Consider the following 27,261-nt stretch of genomic DNA (forward strand, 5'->3'; position numbering starts at 1 on the left):
CCAGCACAAGAAGAAATTTATTCACACATCAAGAAACTTAAAAACAACAAAGCATCAGGGGTGGGTGGAACTGTAGCTGAACTTTTGAAAAATTTAGGCCCAAATTCACTCAAAAGAAATTACACAAATAATTCAAAACATTTGGCAAACTGAAAAGCTCCCGGATGAATGGAAGATTGTTCTAATCCATCTACTACATAAAAAAGGTGACAAATCAGATGTAAATAATTATAGAGGGATTTCTCTTGTATCTGTCACCTAAAAAATTTTATCAGCATATATCTTGCAAGGAACACTGGGCTTCCAAAACTCACATTTCTTAAGTTCTTTCTCCCATTCTTCCATAACCTTATCTAGGACGATGCTGAACAGAATAGGAGACAGTCCATCACCTTGTCTCATGCCTGTTTGAATGTCAAAGAGTTCTGAGATTCCTCCCATAAATTTCGCATTAGATTTCGTGCCAGTCATTGTTTGTTTTTGTAAGTTTTCCAAAGATAACTTTTACATACAATACTTCGCTTTTGCAGATGATTCGGTGATACTAACAGAGGATGAGGAGACTGCCGTTAAACATTTCGAGATACTTGAAGAAAGTACAGAAAAGGAGGGACTACAGATATTCGAGAAAACTAAATTCTTCAAAGACAGATATCAAGAGCCTGAGAACAAAATATGGTACAGTTGACAGAGTCCCTTACTTTAAATACCTCGGAGAATTTATTGAACCGACAGGCCTTGAAAAGATCTCGCAACAAATTTGTCTCCAAAAAATCAAAAGAGCATTAGGGTTAGTCCAAAACATGTACAACAAAAAATCCATGTCAAGACATACAATTATTTGGCATTATAACACAGTTATAAAACCAACAGTCCTATACGCAAGTGAAACATTGGCACTCAACAGAAAGCCAAAACTGGAAGAAATCTAAAAAGAGGAGAGGAAGATCATTTGGAAAATGTTAGGAGCATGATACACCCAAGAAGGTTACAGGTTACAATCAATCAAAATAACAGAAAAGTTCTCAAACATCAAAATTGACATTAGGAAAAGATGAATGAAATTCTTCAGCCATCTGATTAGATTCCCAGTAAATCGATTAACAAAAAGGATAATAGATTATGTAACCTTGCGTAAGAACTCAACACCCTAGAGAGAGACATCTTTAGACACAAAGTAAACAACTGGGAACTTTTATCAGAACAACCACAACAAGAACAGTACAGGCCAAAGTGGTTAGCAGAATGTAAACAAGCCTTCTCGGAAAAAATTAAAACCTTTCGGAAAACTTCGGAAAAACAAGAAGAACCAACTGAAGAAATGATCGAGTTATTTGCTTAACGTCTTCCAATATTGGGAGAATTTTCTTCTATTACTACTACTACCACCGCTGCTGCTGCTGCTGCTTCCATAAATTTGAACACCAAAGTGGAACCTTCCAAGTTAACTTCAATAAACGTTGATAATTCTGTCTTCTCTCAAGGTGTCTGCACGAGGCCGTATTCTTGTATATCTGATTCGGGCCATACCTAACCCCGTAGAAAACACCTAAAAGGGTTATATTATAAATAAATAAAAAAGGCAAAAACAAAGTCATCTCTGTACAGGCTATTAAGGCCCTTGGAGTGTTGGAAAGGGAAGGCTTCCGCTGTCGGTAACCTCGGCCCATGGTGGGGTAGAGTGGTTAGCTCTACACCTGGCCACCTTTGCCTCCAGGAATTAACCTGGTTCTCATTTTTGGTGTAGACTTGAGGCCAGTGTGCACCTCCAGAATTGGATATCACATTTCTCAAATATTTTGACTTTCTCATGGGGAATCGAACCTGTGTCCTTCCAGGAGAACCAAGCATGCCTTTACCACCTCAGCCAGGCAGTTCCTAAAGGGCTGAAATAACTCCTCCACACTGACTTGAAATCAGTTAACTATATTCTATTATAAAATTACCCACGTTTCATCACCACACATAAAAACCAACATACTAATCAACCCTACACAGATAAACAAAATATTGGACAGTTCCTCCATTACATTTGAACATATATAACAAGGCTAAATATGAAATGAAAATACATGGGAAAACATGGCTCCTCTTCTTCAGCGACTCAAGATGATGGTAATAAATAATGGCGTATGGCCTCAGAGAGGCCTGTTGCAGGTCTTTTGAGTTGATTCCCTATAGGAGACCTACTTTTCATTGAGGATGGGGCCCTATCTGAGATGAATTCTAATGATGAAAACGCACACACACCTAACCCCCGGGCTAGAGGAATTAACCATTGAAAGTTAAAAACCCCAACCCGACTGGGAATCGAATCTGGGACAGCTTGGTCGATAGGCCAGCATGCTAACCATTTAGCCATGGAGCTGGACAAACATGACGGTGATTTTCTACCATTTTTAGTAATCAACAGACAGTGGTGAACAGGTTCAAAAGTGATACACTTCGATGAATTTGTGTTATGTAGATAAGCCATCGATGCACAGTATCCTTATCCAGGTAATATCTCCAATAATATACCTTTAGAAGTTATATTTATTTCATTTTGGTCCGTGTTGGATATATAGTACTGTATAATCGCAGCTTAGTAAATAAAAAATTCCATTTTTCCACCACGATAATAGCACTAACCTGCAAAAAAATTTTTTTTTGTGCAGTAAAAACGAAAATAGGTAGGTTGTATGAATTTCTTAATGCAGGGGCAATTTTACAAAATGTTATTTTGTTCTTACGTAAAATTGTTGATACTTAGTATTGATTAAATTTGATATATTAATGTAAATTTCAGCTTGCAAAACGTAATCATATTTTGCATGCATTATACACATAAATGCTTCTTTGTAAACAAGTAGATGGTTTGTATTATATTTTTAATGAATATTGAAATTTGTGAAACTGAAGCATAAAGCGCCCATTTAGTTTTGGTTGTACAGTTGCTTTTAAATTAATATAACCGTACCTTGAATAAAAATTACATGTTTAAACATACATAGTTTTGTTACTTACATTATGTGCAGGGTAGATTCACACCTCCGTCTTTTCCTGTTTTCCGTGGAATTTCCTGGTTTTTGAAGTTCTTGAATGATCTCTAGAAGGGTCGTCTCGTGCAATCGACCAACAGCAATCGGCCATCATATTAACTTCCCAACGTCCCTGATAGCGTCGTTCTGCATCTTTGAGATCCTGGTGAAACCTTTCACCGTGTTCTTCACTATGGAAAATTCTAAATTCCCATGGAGGGAATTAGATATTTTTCACCAATAGAGCATGTCAAAAATTCAAAAACATATCAGATGTAAGGTTTTTCAGGCGTTTGCTCTATTAACCAGCGTTTCGTCTTAGGTCTGACCAAAGAGGATAGAATAGAACAGAGATGAAACTCAATGATAAATTTTGGTACCAAGCCACTCGGCGCTAGTAGTTTCAGTCTTCCATCAGAGATAGCGCCACAGTGCCCATTTTGTGCACTATCTTACTGCTATTATCAACAGATAGCGCAGAGAAGCAACATCCGGCGCAGTGACGCACACCTGGGTATGCTTACAGCTCCTCCCCCGTCCTTCCCCCCCCCCCCCCCCTTCGCCAGCCGTTGATAAAAATGCAGTTCTGCTACTTCCATGCCCAATACACTGTAATTCATATATTTTTATTTCCAAGTACTTACTATGTTGTAAATAATGATCTGATACCCCTAGTTCGTATGGCATACTATGTTACTGAGAACATAACCACACACCTCAAAGCAGCTTTAACTTCAAATGAATGATTGATACATTAACACAAAGCTGATATTATAACAAATAAGAAATCCCTTCGAAAGTAAGACAGCAGAGCACACCATATACAAGAGAATGGGGTATCACATCAATATCCAAGTACCACATGAAAATAAAAATAACAGAATTAAATGCACTGAAACAGGAAATATATAGAACTACATTAACAGAACCATTCAGCTTTCAGCCCCTGATGTGTACTCAAACAGGAAATACAGGATTTCAGGATGACTGGCGAAGATATATTTCAAATAAACGAGCACAAGGAACAAAGATTTACACACAAGCACATGAGCACTTGGAATTCAAACAACTCAAATACTGTAGCATCATGGGAACTATCGCTTAAAATCGATATAAGTTCGAACAAGGTTAATCAATTGGGTAAAGTCGAATTTGATGCAATCCAGCAATATTATCTCCACAATGCTTGACGTTATATGACTAATTAATTTGTTAGAAGGGCCCACTGATTGAGGTTAGACTTGAAATACTTGGAATACTTCACTTCGAGACAAACTGCCTTTAATTATTAACATCGCTCATTTCATGCTTACTTGCGTGCCATCTACAGAACCTGTATACGTTATGAATGACCTCCAGTGCCATCTAAAATGAGAGACTAAAACTGCCTGAAGTTAGCTACAGATTGGAACCATAAGCCCCATTAGACTTTCACCCGGGTGGGTCTGACACTAGACTCATCAGAGTGGGATGTGTCAGACCCTACCCACTAACGCTGGGGTGTATGCAGGTGAACTTATCGGAAGCCCTTATAAGAATGCAGTCTGATAACTGCATACGGGAGATAAATCTCCACAATGGAATTATTGCCTGCCTAGCAATTCTGAATGGAAAATTCTAAATTCCCATGGAGGGAATTAGATATTTTTCACCAATAGAGCACGTCAAAAATGTGTCAAAAACATAACAGATGTAAGGTTTTTCAGGCATTTGCTCTATTAACCAGTGTTTCGTCTTAGGTCTGACACTAGACTCATCAGAGTGGAATGTGTCAGACCGTACCCACTGACGCTGGGGTGCATGCAGGTGAACTTATTAGAAGCCCTTATAAGAGGCGCAGTCTGATAACTGCATACGGGAGATAAATCTCCACAATGGAATTATTGCCTGCCTAGCAATTCCTAATATCTAATTCCCTCCATGGGAATTTAGAATTTTCCATTCGGAATTGCTAGGCGGGCAATAATTCCATTGTGGAGATTTATCTCCCATATGCAGTTATCAGACTGCGCCTCTTATAAGGGCTTCTGATAAGTTCACCTGCATACACCCCAGCGTCAGTGGGTAGGGTCTGACACATCCCACTCAGATGAGTCTAGTGTCAGACCTAAGACGAAACGCTGGTTAATAGAGCAAACGCCTGAAAAACCTTACATCTGATATGTTTTTGATACATTGTTCTTCACTGACAGCTCCTAAATTTGGAGGGAAATAATCCGGATGCGAAGCTAAGAAATGAAGCTTAAGGCTCATATTACAACCATGTTCCTTAAACTTTACCAACATTTTCCTTACAATTTCTTTGTATTGAGGGTCCTTAATGTTGCCAAGGAATTTAGTCACTACATCTTTGAATGCGTTTCATGCCTCTTCTCAATTTTGGTCATCGTGTCTGTGAAATTTTTATCCTTTATCATTTTACTAATCTGTGGTCCATCAAATTCTTTGATTTTTGCTTGTCCTTTATCATTTTACTAATCTGTGGTCCATCAAATACACCTTCTTTGATTTTTGCATCTGGTAATGAGGGAAATTTAGTGGATAAATATTGGAAGCATAAGCTACTTTTATCTAATGCCTTGACATACTCTTTCATCAATCCTAATTTGATGTGCAAGTCTGGAAGTAGATTTTTTTCGCAGTCAATATGACATTCAAGACATTTTTGGATCCTGGTTGTAGTTGTTTCCTTTCTGGCCAATTCACTGTATCCCAGTGTTTATCCCGTGCCCTGCTATCCCATTCGCATAGGAAACAGGGAAATTTTGTATAGCCTTTTTTTGTCCCAGCAACAATCCAATGATCTTCAAATCACTGCAAATTTGCCACCCATGCTCGTGATATTTAATTTTTTGAAGCACCAACTTTAAGGTCTTGTATGTTTCAGACATTTTTTTGGAGTGTGCAAGTGGTACGGATGCCAGAACATTTGTATTATGAAGCAAAGGGTCAATAAAAACACGCCAGTTACTAGGATCATACTCTTTCTCTCCCAATTGACGTAGAAGATTTGAAACATCCATACAAAATACAAGTTCATCTTCATGAGTATAATACTTTCGGACTGTTATCTTTGAAAGGAAACTGCTTTATCAGTCCATCATAAACATTGCATAAGGGCTGGGGCTTTTAACACGTCTGTTTCTTCAAGTGGTCTAAGATGAAAGACAAACGCTCAACTGTCTTATATTCAATCCTGCATACCTCGCGGTCTATTGCGTATCTGGGGGAGTTTGTTATGAATTTACTAGGAAACCCCCAAGTACAAAATGAAAATTTAGACAGCAATAAACCTATAATAAAATGCAAACAGTAACAAATCAAATCACATAATTGTATTCTAAAAAAAAAAGTTGCGCGAGAACATCTCTCAACATTACATCTTACAAATTCATGCACATACTAAAACTCCGAATTGCGTCAAAACTAGATGTGATATGAAAAAAATAGCATCATTTTCGGAATCAGGGCAGCGATTTCCATAAGAATTACATATTTTCTATTTTACCGCAAAATCATGTTGGCTAGTGTAATCTTTTGATTATTTTACATGAAGTTATACATTAATATGGGGCATGTTTCAGTCATCCTGTTTAGGACATCATAAGCCATATTTTTCATGTTATAGATTAAAATTGACACAGAGAACAAGGATCCATAAAAACACTACATAATCAACAGCACTTAAATTAAAATGTCTTGTTCAATAGGTCTTGTGACTCCTGTCTTCTAATTATGTATGACATACATTGTGTGTTAGAACTTGTTATTTCTACATCACACTTGTGCTCTTGTTTTAAAAATCTTCAGCAGTCTAGTATATTAAAAATCTTCTTTTGATCAGAATTGTAACATAAATGAACACTATTAAAACAAGGAAAACATCTTTAGTTACTTGTTATGAGTTGGAAAGTGCATTTCTTGTTGTTGGACAAAAATGGACCATTTTTTACTTGATGAAGGAGAAAGAAATCCATAAAATCTGTTACATCTAAATCTGGAGAGAGGAGAAATAAAAGTTTGAATTGTATGAGAATGTGAAAGGGACCAGCTGATGTGAATGTTACACCATAAGTGTACTCACTCCACAACTTCCCACAACCGACTCACTCTCAGCCATTTACTGTGCTAACAGCTGCTCTCTGTCTAGTATTGTAACTGTGTTTGACTGCAGGACCTGCACGCTCAGCAGCAGGAGCAGTGGAAGCAGAAAGGCTCAAAGGGGTTTGGGGGGGAAATGTCCTGTCTGCCAAGAAAGGGAGGTTTCTTTTTTCTTCAAAGATATTTATTTATTTTTACAATTAATTGGGACTAGAATTAGAAGGAAAATTAAAAAATGAAACAAACCCTAATCAATATGTTTTAAAGGTTAGTGTAGAAAATATATACAGGGTACACAAAAAATGCCGCACTGGAGGTCGGCATGCAGTTCGTCGTCGAAATTCATGAAAAAAGTTTATCTTGCAAAACCTAGTCCCACCAATAGGTTTAATAGAAATGAGGCTCTGGCAATGCTGTAACGGCGTGCAGTGTGGCCAAGCACAGGTTGCATGAACTCGGCGCTCTGCCGGAGCTGTCTCATTAGCTCAGTGAGACGAGGTAATGCCATAAATGCCAGTTGTGCGGACACATCGATGTTTGAGTCGCGTTCGCTTTTTTTTTTTTTTTTTCAGTTAAACTATCAAATTGCATCCAATGTACACCTCCACTATGCAATACACTAATGTTCTGTCTTACCGTTACAGTTACCTTTATTTAAACATTCAAACATAACATGAACTTCTTACAGATATAAACGTAATAGTGGATACAGTAACATCATCTCTATCCAGTGCGGTATAAAGAAACACAATACAGTACAGTAGCTAGGCTACACTGGATTCCCCATTATGCTATGCACAATAATTCCATAGTGTACGTGTGACATCCAGTCTTATCTTCACAGAGCCGGTACGTACACTTACGAGCAACGTTCACTTCACAGCGGATGTTCAAAGCAACCACCTTGCATTTGCAAACACTTCGCCATTTGCTGGAGCATACTTGGCTGGGCCCTACGCAACGCACCTGCATCCACCATTGACGATGCAGCATTCACGCGAGCTATTCTGTCTTGTACATCCATGGGTGGAGTACTGTAAACATGTTCCTTTAAGTGTCTCCACAAATAAAAATCTAGTGGATTAAGGTCCAGGGAACGTGGAGGCCAGATCATTGTACCTCCACGGCCAATCCATTTCCCTGGAAATGCTTCATTTAACCAGTTACGCACATTCATTCCAAAGTGTGGTGGTGCACCATCATGCTGAAACCACAACTGTCGCCGAACACCAAGTGAAACGTTTTCTAAAGCGTCAGGCAAAGTATTGCCCAGAATTGTACGATAGCAGGGCGCATTCAACTTGTGCGGCAATAGGTAAGGGTCTAAAAGCACTCGTCCTACGATTCCAGCCCACAGGTTTATGCCAAAGCGTGCCTGAAAGCAACCTTCAAGGGTGACATTTGGGTTGTGGTCAGACCAATAATGGCTGTTGTGATGGTTGAAAATACCTTCCCGAGTGAAGCTACATTCGTAATTCCATATCATATTCTTTATAAAATGTTTGTTATCTTCAACTTGTTGCAAAAGACATTCACCGAACTGTACTTGTTGAATGCGGTCTTCTGGCCGCCGGTGTTGAGTTAATGTGTAATGATATGGATGCAGTTTTTGCCGTGGAACACTTCAACAACCAGGGTTTGAGATGCCTGGAACTGCCTTGCAATATCACGGGTACTTCGCCGAGGTGATTGGTGAACGGCTTCAAGAATATCGTCCTCTGTTTGTGGAGTACATCTAGCCCTTGGACGACCTCTGTCCACTACATGTGGACGAAGATTACTGGTTTCCCGCAGGCGTTGCTCAAGGCGACGAAAAACATTCTTATCGGGATGGCGCCTTTGAGGGTACCGTGCTGCATACTCACGAGTAGCAGCAGTAGCTTGGTTATCGGATGCACCTAACACTAAAACCATATCGACATATTCGCCGTTTTTGTACTCCATCAGGAACCCGCCCTGCATGCACTTGACAGGACCACTTATGGTTGTGCACTGTGTGGTTAGTCGACTCATGTATTGTGTTGAAGGAATCACACTGTCATGTGTTCGACTATTGTCATGTGACAACAGGATGTCATGCTTACAAACGCAGTTACACGATGGGAACTAGGGACCTGACATCATACACACAAAAGAAAAAAATCAACCTGACGTAGATTCGAGCCGTAGCTCCATGGTGCATGTGGGTCTGATAATCCAGCCATCCACTCAGTGAGCTGCAACGGCGGGTATGGTAGAGCGGGATGAGGCATGTTTCTCTATACATTCCGATGCGCTGCAGGATGTGACATTGTTGCCAGCTTCTCGTTTTCGACTTGTTTTCCAACAGCACCAGATCCGATTTGGCTATAGAAACTTTTGTCTTGCAATGGGATGAGGAATCGCATGCCGACCTCCAAGTGCGGCATTTTTTGTTCACCCTGTATTTCAGTGTTGCCTAGCTAGAGTTAATATAACAACTTGGACTTTACAGTGGGATCACCAGTTGGGAAATTGACAAGCTTCTGCATGGTATTTTTTCTTACATCACTTCCCGTTAATTTCACTTTTATCTTTGCATTACTGGAAATGTGGCTGCCATCTAAGAAGATAGTACCTTTTATCTGAACCTGAAATGGAAAGTCTTGTAAACTCTTTTAAGGACAGTTGATGGTGGAATTCAAATTTATCTTTTAATCTAGGTTTCCACAGTTAGTGCCCCCCAACCTACTGAGCTAACTTAAGTCACTAGTGAAAGGCTAGCCCTGCCTGACTCCCGTAACTACTTTGAACCAAGAACTCTTTCCACCTTTGACTCTTGCTGCAGCCTGATTTCATGTTATATTTAATTATTTTCTTTGGAGAGACTTCCTTTGGTTTCATTCCATCAGGATGAATCTTTCTCCTTGCTGTCAGGTACTCTGTGACCAAGGAAACTGTCTCAACCACTTGCTGGATGTTCTGTAGGAGCAACTGTGTTTGTACCCACGTTGACATACTCATAATTTGTGAAGATGTATTCCATTGAATTAATATGGCTCAGAATTTTGCTAGAAATGTGCATGTTATCCTGGACTTCCTGATCAAATGCGGTTGACAAGTCAGAATGACATTGCATGTCCTTTGCCTCCCTGTTAAACGATGCATGCACTTAAGTGGCCAAGATGTTACCAAGAAGAACAGTACAGCCATTATAATCAACCCAGTTGCACTCAGTACAAAGTGAGTAGAAAGACGAGCTGTGATTTGGAACCCTCTTGAATTCTAGAACATGAAAGCTTTTGATGCATTTATGAGAACATGTTCTGACAAATGATCACTACAGAAATAATACACCATCTTGACATAGCAGGAGAGAATATTGCCATTGTGTTATGACATTGTGATCACATAATCATGATAGTGAGTGTAATACTGGATGTAAGTTGTGTTTGATTTCAATATTTCCTTCTTTTCATATCCAGAAATCACTGTGCGGTCACGTGCTCATGAAATACAAGAAGACTGGAAGCCGTCGTTTCTATCAAATGAGGAATTCACTCATTTAATTTTAGAGGTAAGTATTGTGAGATTAGACTTACAAGGAGGGCCTCAGACATTTGGGTTACTGATTTTATTGATACTTCCTGCATTAATAGCAGATATTAGGTTTAGTTAAATGTTGAAGTAATAAAGTGTACATCTCTGCAATTTGCAAGAAAATAACAATTAAAATGCGTACAGGACAGGATGAAATTAAGTGACCTTTCCCCATTCCCCTGCCCTCCCCCCCCAAACCGTAGGAGGTCAACATCACTAACGGGTAGTTTTGTCTTTGAAATTGCTATGAGCTTGCATTCAATAGATTGTGAGTTCACATCCCTCCATCAGCAACCCTGAAGGTAGATTTCCATGGTTTCCCTTTTTCACACCAGGCAAATGCTTTGGCTGTAATTTAAGGCCACGGCCACTACCCTCCCAATTCTAGCCCTTTCCCATCCCTGCATCGCTGAGAACCTTTGATGTGTTAGTGCACTGTTAAACTACTAGCCTACTACTCTCTTTGAAATTAAGCATTTTCGTTGTTGGTATGTGTGTCCGCTAAGTGGGTAGCAGGGGGCCTAGAGTTAGCATTTTCCAGGAAATGATGAAATTTGATCTTGTCACAGAGGACGTGTGGTAGTTGTATTCTTATTATACTCTCACAGCCAGCTTGTCAACAGTAGTCTAGTCTAGCATAACTCAAGGACCATAGGCAAGAATGCTACCACTAGACTACCACTGATGAGCTGGCTGTGTGAGAGTATTATAAGAATTAGTGCCTTTGTATTAATAGATTAATTGAGCTGATGAACCGATCGGTGTTATAATTTGTTTAACCAATCAAATACTTCTGATGCAGTATATAACACTGCTCAACAGTGACTTTTCACCTAATGAGGTAAATGTTCTGTGTGGTTGAGATTGATGTGCTGATTTCAGAGTTGGTTTCACTTTTGTACTATCATGTATAGTTTTCTGTTTATTCGTAATTTCTGCTTTGATATTTTCATGTGGTTGACTGTAAGACTTCCCTGTGTGGCACTTGCATTTCTTTTTCATCTTATCTTCTGTTGCCACGTGACTTCGTGTCATAGACAAAGTTTATTTAATCCTTTTCATCTGCATGGCATCATCTCCCTCAGTCACAGTTTGTATATTGAATGCAATATATTTGTCTTGCTAGGAATAATGAATCTTATGTGATAGTGATATATTTTGAGGTGTTGCTTAATTTACACCATATTAATAAAGTGAGTGGCTCTGTATCTAATACTAATGCATGTTTTTGTTCCTATATGTCTTGGTTAATTCGAGCATATGCCTTCAGATTCTAGAGAAAATAATGTACTTGGATAAACTTTACAGAAATAGACACTGGTATTGAGCCCTTATTGAAGTGCTCATTTAATTAATCAGTCATTTATTTGAATGTACAGAGAATATTTCATTTTATTAAGTCTTCGTAACTTGCAGGGACCATCTATGTTCACAGTGCATTTCGCAATTTCAACAGGAAGCTTGGAGCCGAGGTCTATTTGTTTGCCAGCTGTGTTTAGAAGGAGGAATTTCAACATGATACACCCAACTCAGAACAAGGAAATAATGTCTTTCCAACGGCCTGGACGAACGGAAAACATTTCGGAAGCCCTGCGAGAGGCTAGGAAATCTTACGAGACACGTTTGAAGTAAGCGTCAGGTACACGATGTGTTGAACCAATGATATGGTAGTGTCCCATTCAATATGGCTAAACATTGGTTAATGTAAGTGATGGCCACACTCGAGCATGCAATGGCGCCTGCGAGAACGAATTAATAAAAGCAACTAGCGTGTGGACTAGCGACCCTTATTTTCGGCAGGAGTCTGCGCAGGTAACATCGTAAGAAGAAGTATATTTACGTGAGTGTGGGTCAGGAGTTACGTATCCTGATCGTGTGGGGACTTCTAACTTTTGTTTAAAATGCTCAGACTGCATATAACTATTCTAGATTTAACTTCGGGAGAATTGCATTTATATTTCAATTTGCAGATGGAAAGAACAGTTTCCGATAATCATGTCAGTGCATAGTAGCCTGCCTGTTTAACACATTAATGACGGGCTACGTTAATTAACATAGTTTCATATTGGTGCGCCGGCGACCGGCTACGTAAATTAACATTTTCTCACATTGCTTCATTCTTGTGTGATTTTATCCTCTCCGAGGTTTATTAATCGAAATATTTCCTGTTGTTTACAAACTAAATTCTTTGTTGATCGGAATTTAGATAGATATATTCTTTTCTTGGCAATGGTTTCGGCACAGGAAGTTTGGTTTCATAACACTCAGTACTGCGTGACCGAGTGTATTGTCAGGTGTCAGCCTGGCGTGCCGTAGCAAAGACAGCTTGAAAGATGATGACATATTTGGAGAATTGCATGCTGATAGTTTATCTGATGTCCCTGATGATTGCGAAAGTGTAACTGTTAGTGATTATGAAGATGTGTGTCCGTCAACATCAAAATATATGCGCGGAAGTGAAAATTCAGTTAAGACGAGCCTGTTGATGGTGACAATAATACGAGTGAAGATGCCAGTGATAGTAGTGACAGTGAGGTTGATGGTTGGACAAATAAGGATGAAAACAGAGTCCTAGAACCATTTACAGGTTTTACAGGTATTTATATTTCCTCCTACTTCTCATGTAAGGTGTGCTTCTGTTTCCAGTTCACAGGAAAGAATGGAGTAGCATGCACCCGGACAACAATGTGTTAAGTAGAGTTTTCGAGGACGCGAACAGTACAATTTCCAGTCCAGCATTTATGTACAGTTGCAGATGTTAGAGCTGTGACATAATACAGACGAAGTATGGAGCAAATTGGGAATATTTGACCTAGTTACAGGGTTAGATAAGCGGAGTTGTCCCGCGGCTGAATAGGAACTGGTTTTTCATGGTCAGTGGAAATTACCTCGGCAGTAGTATTGTGGTAACTGGTAGGTTATCTTGACCCAGTTTTCTACACAAGAATGAGCAGATGTTTTAGTCAACCTCCGAATGGCAGAAGCAGCGAAGACGAGACCACATTTCCATGCCAGGATGGAGACCCAAGGACTGACCCAGTTCAATTCTGAAGGCATCACATTCAATATGGCTGGTTAATACGATGGGGAGCCGGCTGTCCCAAGGCAGGCGGCAAAAGTCAGCAGATAGATGAGTACTAGATTTGCAATGTAAATTATGTATGTGTGCGCGTGTTTTAATGTAGCAAAAGGGGATAGGTTAGTTTTGATATTTCATTTCAGAAAGTTTAGCTGTTGTTTGGAAGGACTACGTCCTGTTAGAGTAAATGTTAGGAAGCTAGTGAATGTAAATAATTGTAACGTACATGTGGACTGGTTTCATGAGGTCACAGCTTGCCTCTTCATTTTATTCAGCGTTATTCTTTTTATGAGTCGGTTTCATATTTATTTATTTATTTATTTATTTATTTATTTATTAAATTTTTTTTTATATTTATTTTTTATTTGCTTTCCTTTGATGTTTGAGACGCAGTGTACATCTCGGGGCTTAAATGTAAATGTAAATCATCATCATCATCATTTAACAGTTCCAGTTTCCTGGGTACTGCTGGTGAGGCACTTCCATTCTGTCTTATTGAAATACGTTCTGTTGTTAATGACGTCCTCCAGTGTCCTTCCCCGATCTGCAATGTCCATCCAGTGGGTTCTTGGTCTTCCCACCTTCCGTTTCCCTGCCACATTTAAATCTAAGAATTTCATTTTTTGTCCGAATTGAACTGAGAACATAAGATAGGAAACTTAAAAGGGTCCACCTTTTCAATACAACTTATAACATTTATTTGTATTGAAAAGGTGGACCCTTTTAAGTTTCCTATCTTATATCCCTGCCACATGTCACTTCAAGTTAACATATGCTGTCCTTGTTGGCTCCATCCTCATTACATGCCCAAACCACCTCAGTCTGGACATGCTGATTCGATCTAACAATGATGTAACAATCCCAGCTTCCTTCCTAACCACATCATTCCTCAAATTGTTCAGTTTGGTTTTTTGAATTGTGGCCCTAAGAAATTTCACCTCGGATGCCTGCAACCTTGATGAGGCTTTCTTAGTGAGGGTGCAGGTTTCAATACCATAGGTTAAGATTGGTATGAAGTACTGATTGAACATCACCAGCTTTGATTTTGTTGGTACTTTGGGATCCCAGAGGAGTATTCGTACCTGCTGGTAAAAGTGAGAGTCTTCTGCGCTCTATTTGCCATCTCCTTTGTGGCTAGTGTATCTCGAGATATTACAGTGCTGAGGTATGTAAAGCTTTCTACACTTTCTAGTGGATGGTTTCCTAGCATGATGTTCGCTGGTCGTCCCTCTCTGTTTATTGCCATCACTACAGTTTTGAGTTGGCTTATCTTGAGATTGAACTCCTGGAACTTAACCTTCCATTCATTGAGTCTCAACTGTACTTGTTCCTCAGTTTCTCCCCAGATCATAACATCATCAGCAAAGGCCATTGCATTTAGTTCACCAGAGGTTTTCTTGATTTTCTTCATTATGTCATCTATGATTGTGATAAACAATAATGGGGATAGTGCACTGCCTTGCTGGACTCCACTTTCGGTCTTGAACCAGGATGAATGTCCGTCGCCCAATCGCACACAGCTGGTACAGTTCTCATACAGTATCTGAACTTCCCTCACCGGTCCCTCTGGCATATTCTTTTTTCTTAGGCATTCCCATATATTCTCTCTTGCAGTACTGTCATGTGCCTTCTCAATGTCAAGAAAAACTATAAACAGATCTTTGCCTTTTTCTCAATATTTTTCCATTAACATACAGACACTGAAGATTAGGTCTGTTGTGGACCTGTTAGGCCTGAAGCCATAGTGTTCATCTTTAAACTGTGACTCTAAGATGACTTGCCATCTGCTTTCTAAGATTTTCTCAAGAATCTTAAGCCCATGAGAAAGGAGTGTTATTCCCCGGTAGTTGGAGCATTTTTGGCGATTTCCTTTCTTAAACAGGGGGATAATGACACCCTTGCTCCAATCAGTATGTATTTTGCCATCTTTGCAAACTGCATTGCGCACTCTGTGTAGCCACTGTAAACCCTGGACCCCTGCTGCTTTAATCATGTCCGTGCTGACTTAATCGATTCCTGGGGATTTCCCTTGTGGCATGTTTTCTAGGGCTGCTTCTGTTTCTGCCCATGTAATGGGAGGTACCTCTGTGCAGGTTTCAACAGCTGGTTCATCTGTTCTCTAATCTGCTTCTATCCTGTTCAATAGGTGATCAAAATGATTCTTGAGAACTTCTCTGATGTCCTCTTCTTTCCTGGCCAGGTTTCCATTAGGATTCTCAATTGCTTTGATGGTTTCAACTGAATTCCTTTTGTTTTTGATCACTCTGAAAAATAGTTTCATATTGCCTCTGCTGTCTTCCTTCAGTTTTTGAGTAAATTTCTCCCAGCACTTTATCTTCTCCTCTTCTACTACTCTTTTAACTCTTAATTTCTTGTCCCGGTAAATTTGCTCAAGGTCTCTTGATCTTCCCATTGTCCCTTACCTGTTCTGGCTTGGATTTTTCTCTATATCTTTCTTTTTGTGTCATGTTCCTTTCTTTTATCGAGGATCTTACTCTCTCATTCCACCAGGGTGTGTCTTTTCCCCTTACTCTCGCACTTGTCTTCCCGCAAACCTCTATTGCTTCTTTTATCAAGGTGTTTTTAAATCCTGTCCACTCTACCTCATGACTCTCCACTTCTTCCCTAGGCAGTTGTCCTCTTATACAGTCCTGATAGTCGGCCAATCTGTTGTAGTTCCCACACCTTAATCTTATGTAATTTCCTGGTTGTTATCTTTGGTACATTAATGTCTTTCAGATCTGCTACTAATAACCCATGGTTGCTATTGAGGTTCTCACTTGGAATCACGTTGACATCAGTCACAAGTCTACTTCTTTCTTTATCTGTAATGATATAGTCAATGACCGTCGTGCTCTTTCCATCCCAGCCGTAACGGGTAATCTTGTGACTGACTCTTTTGTTGAACCAACTGTTTTTTACTACCAAACAGTTTCTTATGCAGAAGTCTAGGAGATGTTCGCCTTCTGAATTCCTTCCCCATAGCCATGTGGTCCCATCACCTTCTCATAGCCATTCCTGTCTGTCCTGAGCTGTGCGTTGTTGAAGTTCCTGTTGATGAATGCCCTCTCTTCACTGATTATCTCTTCTAGGTCTTTGAGAAACTTGTTCTTTTCATCTTGATTGCAGCCCGTCTGAGGGGCATACACTTGCACAAGTGTCAGCTTCTCTTTCCCAAGGTAAACTGTTGCCTTTATTATCCTCTCATTGATGTACTGGATCTCTGTAATACCATCTAACTCTGTAGACAATATCAATCCTACTCCATTTCTCATCTCTCTGTTGTTACCATTCCAGTAGGGGGTATAGTTTTTCCTCAACTCTTTCTTCCCTTTACTTTCCATTTAGTTTCACTCTGTCCTAAGATTGATATTTTCCTTCTCTCTATGATATCCACTAACTCTTCACATTTCCCAGTCAGACTCAGTACATTGATTGTTCCTGTTCGAGTGTGTTGTCTTCTCCGGGGTTGTTGCACAATCGTAAGGCTTGGCCTATCATCAGGCTGTAAGCCATTATACCTGGCATGGGTCATCGGGTGCTGTTGTCTACTCAAAGTTTTTTTGTTTGCACCCGAGGCTCGTATAAGTGTTAAAAGCGATTGCAGTTACTCTCCAACTGACTTGCTAGGCCTGATGTTAGAGAAGATTTTTTGTCAGGGTTATCTCCCTTAGCCTTAAGCAGTTCCCTGCCACATTTGCAAGGCAGCAGCTTCCAGTTGAATTTATGTGTCATTTCATACACAATGGCTTCAACAAGCCCCCTAAGGGTGAACTCCTCTGCCCATAGACATTGGTTCTCCCTTAGTTTGTCAGGTTTTGTAACAGCTGCCCAACTCTCGGCTAGACAGTCGCAGGTAGTGCCGTATACTGTTGCGTACGGTAGCAGGATGTACCTGACCTGACAATATATGTAAATAAGGATTTAAATTAAAGTCAGGAAGGACTAGATTAAATTGTTAATGGGGGTTCAAAGTGTACAGAAACATGCCGTCATGTTTTCTGGGATTTATTGCATGATGTGTGAATGAGTGTGTTAGATGGTGGAGTTCGGATCCATAAATTTTTGTAGCGTCATCTTCATGGTTATTTGAATATAAAGATGAGTGTAAATTAGTGATTGATTCACGAGTTCCTCGAACGCAGTTTCATATTCCAAGTTCCGATTAATAGAATCAGTTTCCTTTAAATATTTATTATTATTATATTTTTTTTTTTTTGTGTGTTTTAAGGATGGGATATTTCAGTAACTTTCAGATTTTCAGACTTGATCGATTGTCTGTGTGATAATTCCTAAATTTCAAGTTATTGTGTTAGTACAGAGTTGGCCACTTTATTATTCAAGTTTAACTTTACGAGCGCGAGTGCTTTGATTTGTGACCAGCCCGGTGTTGTTTCCTTTCTTGATAGTGAATGTTAGACGACGTCATATATATTTTGTATCAGTTTTGGCAACTTTAGGACATGTGACATTTTGTGTGGTTGTGAGTAAAGTACACGTCCTCATTTGAAAGGCCTGCATTTTCATGTTTGTGTAACTTGCCTCGGGTAGACTTGTGAGAAGTGTGTGTTAAGGGTTGGACCCTGTGTGTTTTTGATATTTGCTGCATTATTTTTGGAGACTGAATCTCTGCTTTCGAGTCATTCCGCCATGTTGTTGGCGAGGGTGATATGTCTACTAAGGAGAGTTTTATTTTAGTGGCCTATTCTTCGTGATGATTCTTATTGGTTTTTTTTGTCCATGTCACTATGGTTGTTGCAGTAGACAAGATTTTTGTATCACAGCATTTAGTTTGGATTTTCTTTTATGATATAACCACTCTGAGGAATATTTATGTCATGTAATCTTTTTCAGAGACCAACGTTGAATTACTTGTTGAAAGTTAAAGCCTACTCTGTTATTTTTATGAATTTGTGTCATGTAATTTATTTCAGGAATCCACATTGATTTATGCGTGCTGCTGTAAAGCCAACCAGTTGATTGATTTTGTGTCATGTAATTTATTTTAGGAACTTAGGTTGAATAGGAGGTGATTGCTTAAAGTCTAAATTTTTTTCCTTATATTTTCCATTGAGACTTTGAGTGAGTGAGAGTTGCATAAATGCAGCATGCTTTTCTTGGTGAGGCCTGGAAAATATGGCAAGTTTTTGTTTCTTTGATTGTGTATGTTGCCATTTATGTGATTTTATTGTGTGTGGTTTCAATCCACAGTGTTTTGTTGTGCTCATGAGGTTACTCATGATTGAGGTGTATATATTGTAGGATGTTTTACCACTCAGCATGTTTATTTCGTACAGTTAGATTAGTTTTATCTCTCCTTCGCGCATTAAATCATGTCTTTTCTTAAGGTTAGGGACCCTTACTGCAATGTCAAGTGTGCAGGAAAGGGGAAATGTATTCATCTACAGTTGAAAGTGTTAACAACCCACCAGATGCATGGTGCGAGCACGCTAGCCAAAGTGTTAAATTAGTAAATTTCACAAATTTTCCCTTGTAATGTTAAGTATGTGTGTCGGCATTCACTTGTAAAATTGTATTATATTTTGATTCTCAAGATGGAGTCTATTAAGCTGAGAGAAAAATTTGATTCATGTAAAAAAAAAATTCCACTTTGATGTATTTTTTGCTATTTTTTCTTATTTTCTGGTTTATTTTTAATAAACACATTTTTCCTCTAAACTGGCATCATGCTTCACCTTGCTCTATTTATAGCTTTTAGTTGACCTCACAGTGTCCATATTAGTTATATGTTTCCCATCAAAATCCAGGGTGTAAATATTTTTAAGGCATTATTTCTTCATAGTTCGAACTGAGCACACCTGGGAGCGGCTGACTAGTCTGGGGCAAATTACCTTGATGGTAGAAACATGGACAGTACTGATAGTTTATTCCTATTGTAGATTAAATCACTTATCATCAATCCCAAGAATGTCTAAATCATCCCAACAACTTCTAATATATATGTGTGGTTCCTTCACTCCAAAATCACAACGGGATCACTTATCATCAATCCCAAGAATGTCTAAATCATCCCAACAACTTCTAATATATATGTGTGGTTCCTTCACTCCAAAATCACAACGGGGTACAATTACTCCATGGCTTCAGAAATTGTACCAATTATACTTTGGTGATTCTCTTTGTGATTAAATAAAGGGTGGGAAGTACATGTTGTATGTAACCTTGTTTGACAGGCTTGGGGGACTGGGTACAAAAGAAGAAAATGCCAATGCCACTTGCCATTCCAATGATATGGCGGGAATTGAAAAACCACACTGATGATTGTTATTTTTTGTTGTGTAAATATTAAAAGTTTCTCAATAAGAAAACAACAACACAAAATCATATATCCAGATGTGGAAATGCAAGGATGTCGGTCCTCCATGATGACGGCTCACCAATTCCCAAACCTCCAGAAAATTAAATTGAAATTTTCCAGGAAATGGAATTTGATTTAGGTATTGGTAGTAGGAAGATAAGAGTGCTTCTGATCCTGAATACATTCCTGAGATGGCTAGTTCCAAACCATAGTGATTTACCCACCAATGTGAATTGAACGTTCTCATAAGAGATCTTTCACTCCCAAAAGAAAAAGAGGACCTTCTAGCTTGCAAGGTTAAGGAGAAGTATTTTGTTAAAGATAATCTGCCATTACAGAAATCGAACAAAGCCTTTATTAATATGATTTTTGTTAGATGGTCTCATGGTCTTCAACTACAATGTGCCTGGTGTCTTTGAGAAACTAAAACAACAGTATATTTCCTTAGACTGGAGGCTGTTTATTGACTCTGCCCAGTAAAGTTTGGAGGCTGTTCTTCTGCATAATTGCAATTTAAAGCCTTCTGTACCCATTGTTCACTCTGTTACTTTAAAAGAAAACTATGAACATACGAATATAATACTGAAAGCGCTGAAGATGGCAGACACAACAAACTATATTAGATTTGTATATTTTATTGTTTTGTACAAATGGATGATAATACGGTATATCCTGTTGCTGCAGATTTTCTGCTTCAGAGGTAATTCGAAACATATGGCGCGTTTTTTCAAAACGGTCTTGCTGAATATTACCTTACAAGTCTCGAAATTATGAACCATATGATGGTTCAACACCAGAAGAAGAATCACCCCAGTATGAACTGCATCATTCATCATGGAAATTCTCTCTTTTCTCTCGGAAATCAAGGAACATAACCAAGGCTGCTTTTAATAACAGTTTTATTGGTATTTCATGCCAGGGTGAGGCACCAAAGATCTGTGTTGTTGAGTCGTTAGTTATACAAGTGGATTATTGGCGAGTATTGAATCTGTGCATTCCTGTGTTCTTGTCAGCCTACAAATTAAGCAGTAATCCTGTCTTCTACTATATTTGTGGAGTCACTCTAGGGATATGTGCTGGGTTTCTCATCTTAGTCTATCTACTCACAAAATGCTTATTAAAGCGTCCTGCCATATATGGAATTCTGATTGATGGTTGGACTGTTGGTGTCTACTTTATTCAACTCTTTGGTGGAATGACCAGGTGAGGACTGCAGTAAAAGAAAGAAATATGTTAAAAAGAAAATTAGATCAAGGAAAAAAAAACAAAACGGCAGTAGAAGAAATGAGGTAGAAATTGAAGAGCAAGCACAGGAATATTGGACTGAGAAGTTGGCTGTAAAATGACTAATCCAAGAAGAAAAAAAAAAGGAACTGGGATGACTTTACCACCAGTATAGAGGAAAACTACCAGGGAAGTTGGAAATTACTATATAAAGTATTAAAAAGTAAGACATGAATATGGAAACATCCTTGCACTGGAAACAAATGATGGTAGTTTCATAAGAACAGAGGAAGGGATCAGAGATGAAATGAAGAGGTACTTCAGTATGTTGTTAAATGGAGATGGAGACAAGATCACCACCAACTGTTGAATAGATGAAATTCGGAAAAACCAACCCACATTAACATGGCTTGAAGTTGAAACAGCACTAAAAAACATGCAAAATATAAAGTCCTTGGACTTTGATGTTCTCATCTCAGATATGATAAAGTCAGCTGGAATATCAGACTTAACACCTCAGCGTCGACCTCTGTACGTGGTATAGACCCTCTTTTCTTCCGTAGCAGCTGACCTCTATACGTGGCATAGGTCCATACATGACTTTGCATTTACAGTTGTAGCATAAATAGTTCTGGAGTTATTGATGCAAATGGTTTTAATTCCAAGAAGAAATGTTGGGGTTTATCAGTGTTATAAAATAAGAATTATAGTTTGTTAACATATAGTTGTTTGTGCAAGGATAAATATTTGCCAAACTAGTCTGAGGAATAATCTCTACTGTTTTTAAAGTCTGTTTGCTTCATTCTTTCCCACAAAATAAAATAAAAGAAATCATGACCCAAAAAGTTTGTCTTTTTGCATGACAATCTTTGCTCTATTTGCACATTCAAAGTGTGATTTATTTATAGAATTTGTCTTTTTTTTCTTGGCTTGAAGTATTTTTGTAACTCTCCACCAGTGCTCTGTGTAGGTATCGGTTAGTGCTGCTTTCTGTCATACGATACAGCAGCCAGTTGTGCATGGTATATATCTCATTTGAAAGACGATGTCTCGACTTTTATCTGAAATATGTATCGAGTTGGTTTGTTTTGTCATAAGTGTTATCCCCCTCAATCAGGTTCATCCTGTTGCTTTGGTTCTCACTGCAGCTACAACAGTCCGCGTGACATGCTGCGCACAGTGACAAGCTCCAGCCATGGTTTGACTGACAGTAACATGCTTGAAATATTGCATAACTCAGATGAAAGTTTAGTTGGAAGTAGTAGTGATAGTATTAGCAGCAGTGATAATGAAATAGATGAAGTAGCTATGGCAGATGTAGTGATAAATTATGATAATGCTGATGAGGAGGAACTAGTAGAGTATATACTGCTGTTCAAAAGACTCTTGGATGCAACTATCCTAAGTTTTCTAATAATACTTAAAAGAGTGACAGGGACTAACATTGAGCCGTTATCTTACCGGCTTCAGCTTGTGGAAGGTTTGTTTATGAAATACAATTGCTTGGGCGGGGAATGCAATATTCAAGGCCAGCGCGCATCAGATAACACAGTTCCAAGGTTGCAGGAAAGACATTTTATCTGGAAATTAGCACTCACAACTGAGAAATCTAAACCTCAGAGATGTTGTATGATGTGTTCAAAAGCATGGCGAAATGAAGATCGGTTTACTGCTGCTAGGAATGTGACGTAGGTCTCTGTCTTGAGGAGTGCTTTGAACTGTACCACATCAAACTAAATTACGAAGGTAATGTGAAACAATTATATAATTATCTGCATGTTTGAGGGGGTACCAAAGAAATGGAATTATTTTTTAAAAGCTAGATATTTTCAATTTCTTTTAAAACAACCTTATCCCCTTCAATATACTCTCCATTACAATGAATACATTTGTCCCACCGATGCTTTCACTGTTCGAAACATTTTTTTTGTGAAGATGTTAATTCCCATAGGGAACCTGAAATATTTGTTCCAAATGATTAAATTTATAATACCAATATAGTACCAATACTAATATAATACCAATCTTTATCATCTGATGGCCAGGTAGGCTTCAATTTTTGAAAATGAGACAAAGTCTCTCATAGTGCACTGGCCCTGCCGGTGGCTTCAAGTAGCCTACGCAATGGCCTCCACGGTATGCACTAGCCATGCGTCTTGGTAGGTGTGCTATTTACCAACTAATGAGCCCAGCTTAGCACACTGTGGTGAAATGCTGGCAACCAGCAATGATTTAGCTGGAAAATTTATAATGTCCAATAACGGACCAACTATATTGGTATTACATTTTTTGCAGTCAGATTTAGAAATGGCTGACAGCTCCTCCCTCGTTTTTATCCTTGACCTCTTCAATTTTGTCAAATCGGTGTCCTTTCATGCACCTTTTCATGTGTGGAAATAAGAAAAGTCGCACGGAGCCAGGTCAGGCGTGGGGCAGCGGAACCACGCCATTTTTAGCCAAAAACTGTCTAACAGAGATGGCTGAGTGTGCAGGTGCATTGTCATGGTGGACGAACCAATCTCCTGTCTGCCACAAATCGGGTCTTTTTTGACAAACACTGTTGTGCAATCTTCTTAAAACTTCCCATAAAAGGTTTGCACGTTGTTCACTTAAACTTGCCATCATAAAAAACGAAACAAGATCAAAACAGCACTTGCAAAAACAATCACTTGCAGACGAACAGAACAAGGCTGGTCGACAACACAGGCAGCACTGAATATGCAATGAGTTGTGCTATACATGCCTAGCGGCAGAAATGCGTACTACAGAAGCTTCACGCACGGCAATGTTATTCCAGTTATTTTTAGGTTCCCCCTCATACATAGTTTTGTCATAAGGAATTCCACATTTCATGAATATTGGGCTACTCGTATACTTGTAGTAACATTTAAGTGAATGTATTCAATTCGTGCATAGTGAAGTCTCCTCTGGCTGCAGATTAGGAAGCTCTTTAAATGGCTGTGTTGCTGAGGGGTTAAATTGGGTATGTAGGGAGTTCTCGGTGATCCTGGAAGAAAACAAAATCCCAGAAGACTGGAGAAAAAGAACCATCATACCAGTTTTGAAAAGGGCAACAGATGGAAATCTGTTAACTATAGGGGTATAATTTTGTTGTCGCACACCCTGAAGCTGCTGGAAAAGATCATCAAAATGAGACTTATGAAAATAGTGGAACCTTTGCTTGTGGAAGAATAACACGGATTCATGAAAAATCAAAGTACTATGGATTTCATTTCTTCTATATGAATGCTCACAGAAAAGTACTGTGAACATGAAAAGAAGCTTGTGATTACATTGTTGGACATTGAAAAGACCTATGACATTGTTCCTTAGAACAAGATCTGGGAATGCCTGGAAGACCTCAAGGTGCCAAAGTATCTGACTGTCAAAGTAAAGGTGCTATACCAGAATTGCTACAGCTTTGTTCAGATAAGCCATGGATGCTATAATCTATCAGCTTCATTGTCCGTATTGAGAGTTTGAGTACACAAGTGTAAAGAATGAGAGTTGGAAATAATGTTAAAATATGAAATAGGGTACAGTTCTTGAAGTCTAAAGAGTTTCTGACATCCTTGTGTCAAGTTTAAATATCTTGTGCTGTAATGCCAACATTATATCCAATGGTTGTTCAGGTAAATTCAAAAGTGCATTGTTGGGCCGCAAATATGCGGAAGAACGTTATGTTCAGTAGTATATGGAGTTCTGTTCTTGCTTTATAGGTACTTATGCTCATCCTCAGTCCATTATGCTGCTGATAAACAAGCTTGTTTTTACTAAGACTACTTGTTGAGATATAAATTGCAGTATATGAAGTATTGATATCAATAAAAGTAAGTGTGAGTGCTCCCCTCTTCATACTTGTGTTCCACTTGGGTAAAGTCAAATGATCTACGAAAGAAGAAAAAGAAAGGTAGAAATTAGATTAACTAATAGAGATTGCATATTGAATGTGTTGTGAACTATAATGTGTGTGTCACTGTCAAGCAGGAAATACTCAGCAGGACACAGAAAGCTTCAGACATTAACAATCAAGTCAAATCTACTCTGGGTTTGCAAAATACCACAAAAAAGCAAAAACAACCCTGAACCACACCTACATTATGCCGATTCTCACATATGATTTAGAGGCATTTACTTTACTAAACAATGGCTACAGCAGAATTCAAGCAAAAGAAGCGAGATTCATTAGAACTATGAATCAAACTACTCGAAAGGACAAAATCAGGAATGAAGTAAACAGGAAGATAGCTGGCATTGAGGTCCCTATTACCAGTGTAATAAAGGAACGTAGAATTCAGTGGTATGGGCACATTATGAGAATGAAGAGCAAGAGACCTGCCAGACAATACTTTGATCTTACTGTCCAAGGAAAGAGACCAAGGGGAACGCCAAGGAAACGCTGGATAGACACAGTCAAGTTAGATGTGGAGGAGAGAGGTCTCAAATGGGAAGATGTCCTGTAACAGAAGACGTATGCAGACAGGAAGAGATGGCGAACACTTTTAAACCACACCCAGGAAACGGGAGTTGAAAAATTATGATGATGATGATGATGATGATGATGATGATGATGATGATGATGATGATGAGTACTAGAATCAGTTCAATCCAATCTCCACCAGTGGCATATTTGTAGAGATCTGAAAGTCACTGCCAAGTTCATTGGTATACATGGAGGATTTACAGGATTCTGCTGCTTTTTTTACCTATGGGACAGTCGAAATACAAGTCAACATTATCTCAAATGAGAGTGGAAATCTAGAAGCTCTTACGACCCAGGAGTTGATCCCCAAAAAAAGTACTACATTCACCTCTCCATATAAAGCTTGGCTTAGCGAAAACCTTTGTAGAGACACTTGGAAGAAGAAATTCAAAAGGATTCTCTCATCCGAGTTGATCATTTTGTCAAATGTCAGCTGCTAAACTACAAGAAGGCTCTCAGATCAGGGAGCTATCGCAGGATCAAAAATTTGAATGAGACCGAAGTAAAAAAGCTTGTCAAATATTCAAATGGCTGTGTATAAATCTGTTAGGGAAGACAAAGTTTCATGCTTACAGACGAGGAGCTCAGGAATTACTGGATATATATAAAGAAATGGCTTGCAGTATGTCACTTAAACTTAATTTCCTATGTTTGCATTTAGATTTCAACCAGCCAACCTTCATGAAGTCAGTGACGAGGTGGGTGAAAAGTTTCACCAAGACTTGAGTCGATGCAGAAACGTTGCCTGGGCTCTGGAACGAATCCATGATGTCAGGTTACTCTTGGATGCTATGTTGCAATGACTCAGAAAAGGATCATAAAACACAATCGTCTGCTAAGCACTTCGGGTCTTTAGTTCTGTTCAGTAATCTATATTGGCTTTTTTTTCTTTTCAATTATTATAATTTTCATAATTAATAATATACAGGTTTAATCTTAATTTTTGTGTAATAAGTATATTGTTGCATTGATCACATTTAAATGTATATGTATCTCCATCATTTGAATGCATTGCATGTAATTTAAAATATGTACGTGATCTGAAGAAATGGAAGATATATCGGTAATCTACATGAAAAATTGGTGTAGGAAAGTATGAAAAATGAAATGTCGTATGGCTTTTAGTGCCGGGATATCCCAGGGCGGGTTCGGCTCGCCAGATGCAGGTCTTTCTATTTGACACCCGTAGGTGACCTGCGCGTCGTGATGAGGATGAAATGATGATGAAGACAACACATACACCTAGCCCCCGTGCCATTGGAATTAACCAATTAAGGTTAAAATCCCCGACCTGGCCGGGAATCGAACCCGGGACCCTCTAAACCGACGGCCAGTACGCTGACCGTTCAGCCAACGAGTCGGACGTAGGAAAGTATAATTTTATCTGTGATGATCAAAACAAGCTTTTTTTGCTGATCAATCAGTAATACAATCAGTCGCTGATCTGCATTTAGTGGTGTTGCCGAGGTGGCAGATT

The 27,261-nt window shown here is 38.9% G+C and overlaps 1 protein-coding gene across 1 annotated transcript in view; it reads left to right on the forward strand.

The window, feature by feature from the left end:
- The window catches only part of Clk (circadian locomoter output cycles kaput protein Clock), a 938,225-nt gene that overhangs the window by 322,131 nt on the left and 588,833 nt on the right, over positions 1-27,261 (forward strand). Inside the window, exon 5 of the mRNA XM_068225986.1 lies at positions 10,565-10,656. Coding sequence (XP_068082087.1) covers positions 10,565-10,656 — 92 coding nt within the window. The remainder of the gene's footprint in view (positions 1-10,564; positions 10,657-27,261) is intronic.

Source organism: Anabrus simplex, chromosome 2, assembly GCF_040414725.1.
Source record: "Anabrus simplex isolate iqAnaSimp1 chromosome 2, ASM4041472v1, whole genome shotgun sequence".
Lineage (NCBI taxonomy): Eukaryota > Metazoa > Arthropoda > Insecta > Orthoptera > Tettigoniidae > Anabrus > Anabrus simplex.